Here is a 9,528-nt window from a genome sequence, read left to right on the forward strand (position 1 = left end):
ACAGCAGAGGGGTTAAAAACAGAGAGCGAGGCCAGAGGCGGTGTGAACCTCCGCTGTTCTGACAGTATCCACGGTAACAAGGTGCCAGACGATGTCTCACACTTCCTCCTCCCGCCGTCTCCTCCCTCCTCCCATTCCCTCCGTCCAACAGCTGCAGAGCGCAGGGCGCCTCCTGGAGGAGCAGCTCCCTGAAATGATGACGGAGCTCCTGGCGGCTGTGCGGGACAAGATGCTGTGCCCGACCGAGTCGCCGCTGACCCGCTCTCTCCTCATGGAGGTGGTGGAGCTGCACGCGCACCGCTGGAGCCCCCTCGAGGCGCTCACCACGCAGTACTACGACCGAACCATCAAAAAGCTCACCACCACGGCCTAGCGCTTCTAAACAGACCCAAACTTATGAATTTGAACTGTGCAATCCCAGTCGGTGAAGATATAGGAGGCTGAGAGTGATGATGCTTGGCCACTAGTGGGCAGTGTAGCCCACTTGGGCGGTGTGATAAAAGCGAGGGCTGGTGGTGGTGGGGGAAGATGGCAGCAGCCTGTCTGTTGGGAATAGAGAGATTTTATAGAGGAGGAGGGTCAGGGTGTCCGTGTCGGTCTCTTCATTGTGTTCATTTGTGTCCCCCCCCCCCCCAACCCCCCACCCGACCCCACTCTGCGCGCCTCCATGCCTCCTGCAGCCCTCGTGGCTGATAAAAGAGAGAAAAAATAGGGGGAGGCAGGGAGCAGACGCGATGCTGTCTGTATGTCTGGGCCGTCTGCCCTCCCTTCCACATGGACCTGGGTCACGAGGTCTCGCCGCGGGACTCCCACACGGCTCCTCCCCCTGCCTTTGTCTCCCCCCCTCCTTTAGCAGGAAGCCTTTTTGTGCGGATGAGACAGCGGGCCTGCTGGGCCAGGCTGGGCTCAGGATAAGGATCAGGCTGGCTAGAGTAGGGTGGCAGATGGCGGCTTGAGCCCTTGTGACACACACACACACACACACACACACACACTACATCCAGGCGTTCTGCTCCCCATAGCAAAAGAGGAAATTGGGGGTCGGAAGCATTAGAGAATTAAAAAAACACACACTGCTGTTAATTCTTTTTGTTTTTGTTTCCCAAGCCGAGCATCTCCCCTCAAGTGTAACACCACCCTTTAATTTTTTTTTGTATTTATATAGTGTATTTGACTATTTCATTCTTACCAAGGACTATGGGGGCCACGCTGAAAAGACAAAATTGTCAAATTCCGGGGAGGAAAGTCATAGAGTGACGAGAATAACGTCGTAGTCTTACGGGAAGAAAATTATAATATACCATAAATAAAATGAATAGGCAAAGTTGTCTTTCGTAATAATTTTAATCTTACCAGAATAAAGTGATCTTCGAGTAAGTAGTAGTGTCGTGAGAACAAAGATTACAGTCATAATGTAATACTTCGATAAAAGATTTATAATAAAATGCACCTGGGGATAGGCTGATTGGCAACACTAAATGGTCCCTAGTGTGTGAATATGAGTGAGAATGTTGTCCGTCTATCGGTCTGTCTATCTGTGTTGGCCCTGCGATAAGGTGGCGACTTGTCCAGGGTGTACACCGCCTTCCACCCAAATGCAGCTGAGATAGGCTGCAGCACCCCCCGCGACCCTGCAAGGGACAAGCGGTAGGAAATGGATGGATGGATGGTCTAACCTACTATTACAGTCTTTCTTTAAAGACAGTAGTTGTGTTATGAAAACAAAGAATGCAGTCGTAATGTTGCGCTAATAATCTAATACTCCGTTAAATATTCAGAGTATTACGAACTAATGTATTATAAGAGAAAAAGTCACAATTTTATAAAAATAAGATAAGACTGCTATAAAAATGTGTAATATTGTAGACTAACATATTACAAAAAAATGCATGGTACATGAATAATGTAATACTGCAATAAAATATTTTTAATATTGTGGACTAATGTACAATTACAAGAAAAGAGTTGTAATATTACCAGAAAATAGTTGTGTTATAGGAACTACGAATACAGTCGTAATGTTAAGCGAATAATGTAATACTGCGATAAAACGGTTGTGATATTATATACAAATGTACTTTTACCAGAAACACTGCGTAATGGTTCACAAATAATGTGTGATAAAAGATTGGTATTATTATGGACTAATGTACTACAATGAGAAATATGTTGTCATGTTACAAAAGCAAAGTTGTAACGTTACGCGAGTAAAGATGTAATTTACGAAAAAGTCATACTTTTTATACTTTACATATTACACGAAAAAGTGGAAATGTTACTTAAATTAGATCGTAATATAACACGGAAAAGTGGCAATATTGAGAATACAGTCATGTGAATTAAAGACGTCATTTACTGTATTTTCCGGACCATAGGGCGCACCGGATTATAAGGCGCACTGGCAATGAGCGGGTGTAGTCAGGTCTATTTTCATACACAAGGCGCACAAGATCATTAGACGCATTAAAGGCATTATATTATGATTATTTTCTAAATTTAAAACACTTCCTTGTGGTCTACATAACATGTAATGGTGGTTCTTTGGTCAAAATGTTGCGTAGATGATGTTTTACAGACCATCTTCAAGTCGCTTTCTGACAGTCGCTTTAGCATGCGCCGTTTTGTGGGTGGTCTTATTTACGTGGCTCACCTTTGACAGCATCTTCTCCCCGACATCTTTGTTGTAGTGGTATAGCGTGCAAGGACGGGAGTCGAAAAAGAGTCGAGAGGAAACAGGAACTAACTGTTTAAATGACATTCAATAACGGAGCAGCATCTCCTCATCCATGGCTCACTAGTGCAACAACAACGCCGGAAACGTGTCCCGTTAAAAACCGTCCGACCTGAAGTGTCGGAACCGGAAGTGACTAAATTTCTGTGGGTGATTAATGTAAACCCACTACACTGGTAGTTTTTAGCGCTTCCATAGAGAGTCTACTGACAGATATAAGTTAGAACTTTACACTACTTTATATTGGAAATGTCAACAGTTGAGGATAAACGCCTCATAACAAGAAGTTATAGAAAAAGAAGCTTACTTACTACAAAGGTGGACGCGCAAATTTTCGGGACTTATGCAGCTCCCACATACAGATCAGCAGGTACCAGAAAATTTGAAAAGTTGGTTTTGCTTAATATTGCAAAACAAAAAGCCAGATAATGTCTGCTAATGTGTACCATTGTGCGGTCATTATACCCACACCATAATAATACTTGTATGTCTGACAATAGTAGCCGTTATGCACCAACAATCCATCAAGTGGTGCAGCTTAATAGCTTACCAAAGTCGTACTAAAACATGTTGACAGATTTTTAAGCGCCGTGTGTAGTGTTCTATATTCTCAATGGAACATTTAAAGTTTTAGTGTTGTTTACTAGCGTCATATTGCAGTCTACATGTATCTCTTATGTGCTACTATCATCTACTGGTCACACTTATCATTTGCATCATTACAAATGATGCAAATGATACCATTTTTTGGTACATTACCATGTACCAAAAAAAATAATATCAAGGTCGGTAAGCACAACAAGAGTCATTCCATACATTAGGCAAACCGGGCTATAAGGCGCACTGTCAATTTTTTAGAAATCTTAAGGATTTTAAGTGTGACTTATAGTTTAAATAAATGCTGTGAATATTAAGGGCAAATAAAGTCCTGAAAAAAAAGTTTAATATGAGAAGAAAGCAATATTATGTGAATTAAGACGTGATTTACACAAAAGTTTTGATTTTAGGATAATAAAGCTTTGAATATTACGTGGAAAAGTGTTGCACTAACAAAGTTGTAATATAACAATAGAGTCGTATTGTTATTTGAAGGTGGCTATGATTTGCGACAAAGTTTAATCATTTCATACAACAAAACCTCTACTGTTACAAGGGAGGAAAAGTCGCAAAGTTGTGCAAATTAAGTTTTAATAACAAATAATAACATATTGTAACGTTATGTGAATAATGATGTCATATAAGACAAAACATTTTACAATGAAGTTGTAATATTTTACATTTAAGTTGTAGTTATAAGCGGAAAAGAAATATTTTTCCAGAAATAAGTCACGATGGAAATAAAGTCACATGGTTTCAGAGGAAAAGAAAGTCTGTTAAATTCTGTAATCATTGTAATGTTCTGAAAGTCAACTTGTGACGTTAGAAGGAAACGTGACGTCAGATTTTTTTCGGAATGTCGTAAGATTTTGTGCAATTAAAGTGGTTGTATTAAAGAAAAATAGTCAGAAGTTTGCAAGAATTAAGTTGTAACGTTAGCTGTCTAAAAATGAAAGATTAGTAAGGAAAAGTCGGAATCTTTAATTACAAACGTTTCAGAGAAAAATGGCGTAATGCTAACGTTGTAACATTATGCCTGTAATGCCTGAATGTTTAGGAAAAGTCGTCATTTTAGGATTTAAAATTGTAATTGCATGATACAGTTGTAATATTTCAAGGAAAAGTTGCATGTTTTTGTTACAGAAGCTCAAATGATATGGAAATGAAGTTGTACAGATAAGCTAATTAAGTTAAAATATTGCAACAAAAAAGAAAAGATGGTAATATCATGAGAACAAATTGCTGTAGCAATGTTAGGATAATTAAATTAGTCATTCAATTTCCAACAATAATGATCGCATTAGAGGCTACACCCGTATGAAATATTTACTGTGACCTTATTCTCGAAATTCAGACTTTTCTCAACTATGACAATTTGTTTTCAGCGTTGCCCTGATATAATATACATTACTTTGTCAGGCCTTGTTTTTATGATTTTCAACATGTATGTATGAGATCTATTATTATTAGTGCTAGACCATATTGCACGTTTTGAGTTGTTTGCACTGTTGTGAGGCAGTTTGCTTTAAACAAACAAAAAAACAAATCAGTAAAAGGAAATTGTTCGTAAGCTAAAAGAAAATAGGAAAAAATGGGGCGCAGGCAAATCAAAGGTAGCTGACATTTACCTGCCCTTTTGCCGTGAATACTTGGTGTGCGTTCAATATTGACACTAGTTGATCATTTTTTTGGAGTGTTTCAGGAAAGAAATGTCATTTATTAACCTGTGTATTTGAAGACGACCTAGCCAAAAATATATATCTATCTCTTTATATCTATATGTACACACAGAGCTAACTAATGTGCACTGTGATTGGTCACACAGCATCTGTGAATTGGCTCTCTGTGATCTGTGTTGAGTATATTTGCAAGTATTTAAATATCATTGAAGTGTCGGGAGTCTGCACGCAAGATGTGAAGGGGTAACAAACATGATCCCGTGCATTTTGATCAATAATTAGCCTGTTGCTTTCATGAATAATCACACACAAACGGTGTCCCAATTCAGTGGCTACATGTTACTCATTTCTCATATTTTCACAGAAGTTTGTGCTGCAATATTTAAACATGTTTTATCTTATCTTGGGATTTAAGGAGGCTGTTTGATAGTAGCGATGCATCCAGTAAAAAGCATCAAAAGTAGGCTGCATTTGAAGGAAATTTCAAATTAGATGTTTTATTATCTGTAAATATTTTATTTTGCCGTCGCAAAAAACGTTTTGAAACTGTTTGAAATTGTGATATTTTGTCAACAACAATAAAGGGAGAAAAAAGTTTAACTGTTACAGCTATATGGATATTATAGGAAAAAAAGAGAACAAGAATTAGACCCTGTTTACACTAAGCCTGAGAAGGTTATCCAGGGTAAATCACACCTAACCTTATCACACAACAATGCCACCATTTAAGATCCCCTCGCTGCTCCGTCCGCCGGCGCAACGCGACCTAGTACGCATGCACATAAAAATGCGCACGTCATAGTCACCTCCGGTGTTGCTTTGAGTGAAAGTTCTTCAATTTAACTAATCTGAACAATATCCAGTTGTGACAGGTCTCCAGCCGTCATTGTGTGGGTTGCAGTGACAATCGATACAGGACGCATTGTAGCAGGTTTGACTCTGGTTTAATCTTTCAATAAACATAGTTTCTTGCCAGTCGGTCGCGCCAATTTCCAGCGCGCCGTTTCTTCCTGCTCGTCGCGGCGCACCTTACGGTGGCCGGTGGCTGCGTCGTCCGCGGGGGCTCATCTCGCTCTGGGTCTTTCTCGTCGCGTTCGTGGTCTTCCTTCTCGGGTGGTTTCTCTCCTACTTCTCCACCAATTGTTCCTCCTTCTCCCCTTTTATGCTGCAGAAGAAGATGTAGGGATTGAGAGCAGGTGTGTGAACTACGCACCTGACTCTGATGGCTGCAGTGTCGCTCCAGGTGTGCCCCGCCTCTCTGCTACGCTGCATTCTCCGCCTCCTGGCCGCCATCTTGGACAGGACCACCGTTTGTCCGAGCCTGCTGTCGGCTCGTCGGCTCCGTCTCTCCACACCAGTGTTGTGGTATTTCAATTACCTGGAATCCATTGTGCTGTGGGGCCCTATTGTAGTGAATCACACCTGAGACATCATAAATTAATCAAATAATCAAATTTTTATTGGACACGTAAAAGTAAACAATGTGATAAAGAACATTTTACATCCATCAAACTAGGGATTTAGATATCTAGTCAGGACACTTCTCACTCATTTGCCTTCACTTTCATTGCCCATTCGTTTTTGGTGACTTTATATACTCTGGACCTAAACGTTTGGTCAGCGACATACATGTCAGATAATAACTGATATAGTCTGCTTTGCCAGTCCAAATGTATTTGCTGCTTTCCGTAGTTTTCCAAATAATACGAAGCACACGCTACCTTTTTTACCACATCCACGGGAGCTCGCATTCTCGTTGTCTCTCCTTCGAAAAATGGACAAAGTTTTTTGCTAAGTCGAATTACAGCTGATCAGCTGATTCTCTTGCCGTCTGAGAAGTGTTGTATCCCAAATAGCTGCAATCGCGCATTTTCTTCTCTTAAGGTATTCATTCATGCGTGATTTCCACAAGTGTCTGTACAGACGGAAGGAGAAACACGGGCATGTCTGGATGACTCTTCTTCATATTTCCAGTGGTTCGCTCCGTGTTACAAAACCACTTTATTATGTGGCGCGTTCTTTCGGACATCACTTCCTTTGTGGGGCGCGGTCTTTCTGGCGTTACTTCCTCTCCAAACTCAGTTTGTAAACGATCAATGAGTCCATACAAAGCTACCCACACAGCAAAAGGTATCGCTCTTTCCGTAACGGAATCGCGAAACGGACCCGCATCGGGGTCCACCTGTCCTCAGGAACGGATCCGCCACGGAGGTATCGCTCTTTCAGTAACGGACCCGCGAAGTGGACCTGCATCGGGGTCCACCTGTCCTCAGGAACGGATCCGCCACGGAGGCGGGTCGCTTGGGACCCGCACATACCGCACATACATCCGCCGCAGACCAGCAACGGACTCATAAAAACCCTGGCTCATCTGGCCCGGGTCCATTTTGGACCCGTTTATCTTATTTTCAAAATCCCTTCTGTTCTTGCTGGAGGATAAAATAGGAAACTAACACTAAGGGCCGGAGATTCAAGAAACACACGGCGCACTTACCCGTGTAAAAAATTTAACCTTAAACGATGGTTTAGTCCGGTTGAAACGGGGCTTAGCCTAAATAATTATTCGTTTAAGGGGTTAAAGGTCTTAGTTTTGACAAGGGGGGAAAAAGTCTCGGAATGTTATGATTCAATAACACGAGGGAAAAAAGCACAGATTTCTGTGGCTAAAGTTGTAATGTTACAGAAAGAAGTCTGTAATGTTATGTAAAGACATAGATAAAAAGGTAATTTACGAAGAAAAAGTCTTAATCTTGCAGTGAATTTGTAATATGCGATTGTCACTTTAATGCTATAGGAATGAAGTCGCAATGTAAGGCAAGTTAAAATGGAAAAAGTTGTCATCTAAAAAGAATAATGTTTACTTTGTGTGACTATAGGCGCAAGTGTAACACGTTTTATTGTGTGCTGCTGTATTTAAATATTTGTTTTCATCAGGACAAGGACGGCGAAGGATAGTAGCGATATGTCCTACAAAAAAAACATGAAAAGAAGGCCACATTTGAAGGAATCTTTGAATTGTTGCTCTTTAACGTCGCTTTAAAATGCAGCCTCTGAGTTGGGACACGGCTTCACACGCGTAGGAGTGTAACGCTACTAAGACGTCTGTGCTAATTTAAGCTAACAAATGAACTTTTTTTTTTTTCCAACGGTGTTTTAAGTGCCTTACAAGTAATTGAACAGAAGAGGAGCCAAACTACGTATCCAGCATGTAGGCCTTAGCGTAACTCGTTAGCATTAGCGTGTTGCTAACTTGTCAAGTAACCTTCCACTCCTAGCGTGTGTTTACACTACATTTTTTGTCTTAAAGTGTTATTTTCTCTTTGTCTTGCATCAAGAATTCTAATATTGTGTGGTAGAAACACAAGGGAGATGAGGTTGTATTTTACTTTGATTTCTAGCTTGGTATTTAAGTTAAGTTCATATATGTTATACATGTTTCGAGACTTCTGAAACAGTTGTGATACCTAGCTTGCGGGTAAGTGTGGTATTACTGTGTTTTAGTCAATGACAATAATACGCATACCGGGGTCACTTTTTGTTATGCAAAAACCATGTACCAGATTGGGGGCAGGAAGGGCTGGGGACGCCCATCGGCCCCCTCATCGTCATCATTGTCTGCCCCTCTAATGGAGCCTCCCAGTCCCCCCACCCTGCCTGCCCCTAGACCCCTTTTCTCGGGGGTTACATGACGTATGAATGGGACGCGGCGCCAATTTTTTTGCATATTGTCATGAATATTAAACAACACTGTTGGAGGTTCCAGACTACTACAATTTCTGGGAGCAAGTGAAAAATAAAAAGAAGAGGGGGAAAAAAAAGATCCGATGGAAGGAAAGTGTGTTGTGTTTTGTTTTTACGCCGCGCTGTGCAACAATAGAAAGACGCACACATTGTTCTCTGGGTCATTAGTGAATAAAGTGCGTGACAATCACGGCACCGCAGTAGGTCGTTACGCTAACAATGCCAACCTCATTTGCATGCCAGCCGTTATATCGTCGCACATTAAGCACACAATACTTCTGAGTTGTACTTCCACGTGTGCCCTACGGGGCTCCCAGTCCGTTGGCAGACCCACTTGGCGAAGACGTCAATACACAAAGCTAATATAACTTTGTTAACAGACTCAATACATAAAGAGAATGATGGTAACTAATCGTGAGTTCAAACCCCGGCCGAGTCGTACCAAAGACTATAAAAATGGGACCCTTTACCTCCCTGCTTGGTACTCAGCATCAAGGGTTGGATTTGGGGGTTAAATCACCAAAATGATTCCCGAGCACGGCTACCGCTGCTGCTCACTGCTCCCCTCACCTCTCCCAGGAGTTTTGTGTGTGTGTGTGTGTGTGTGTGTGTGTGTGTGTGTGTGTGTGTGTGTGTGTGTGTGTGTGTGTGTGTGTGTGTGTGTGTGTGTGTGTGTGTGTGTGTGTGTGTGTGTGTGTGTGTGTGTGTGTGTGTGTGCGAGACTATCATTGGTAATTTAACTTAAATGTGAATTATTAATTATATAGAAAGTAGGTGAAT

At 41.5% G+C, this 9,528-nt stretch overlaps 1 protein-coding gene across 3 annotated transcripts in view; it reads left to right on the forward strand.

Moving 5' to 3' along the window:
• ctif (CBP80/20-dependent translation initiation factor) overlaps window positions 1-8,842 on the forward strand; it is a 125,381-nt gene extending 116,539 nt beyond the window's left edge. For 2 of the 3 annotated variants that reach the window (XM_061876484.1, XM_061876485.1), the window contains one exon: window positions 152-8,842. In XM_061876484.1, coding sequence (XP_061732468.1) covers window positions 152-373 — 222 coding nt within the window. In that variant the 3' untranslated portion in view covers window positions 374-8,842. The remainder of the gene's footprint in view (window positions 1-151) is intronic. The other variant, XM_061876486.1, reaches the window with a different exon arrangement.
• The last annotated feature ends 686 nt before the right edge of the window (window positions 8,843-9,528 follow it).

The sequence above is a fragment of the Nerophis ophidion genome, linkage group LG17 (assembly GCF_033978795.1).
Source record: "Nerophis ophidion isolate RoL-2023_Sa linkage group LG17, RoL_Noph_v1.0, whole genome shotgun sequence".
Classification (NCBI taxonomy): Eukaryota; Metazoa; Chordata; class Actinopteri; order Syngnathiformes; family Syngnathidae; genus Nerophis; species Nerophis ophidion.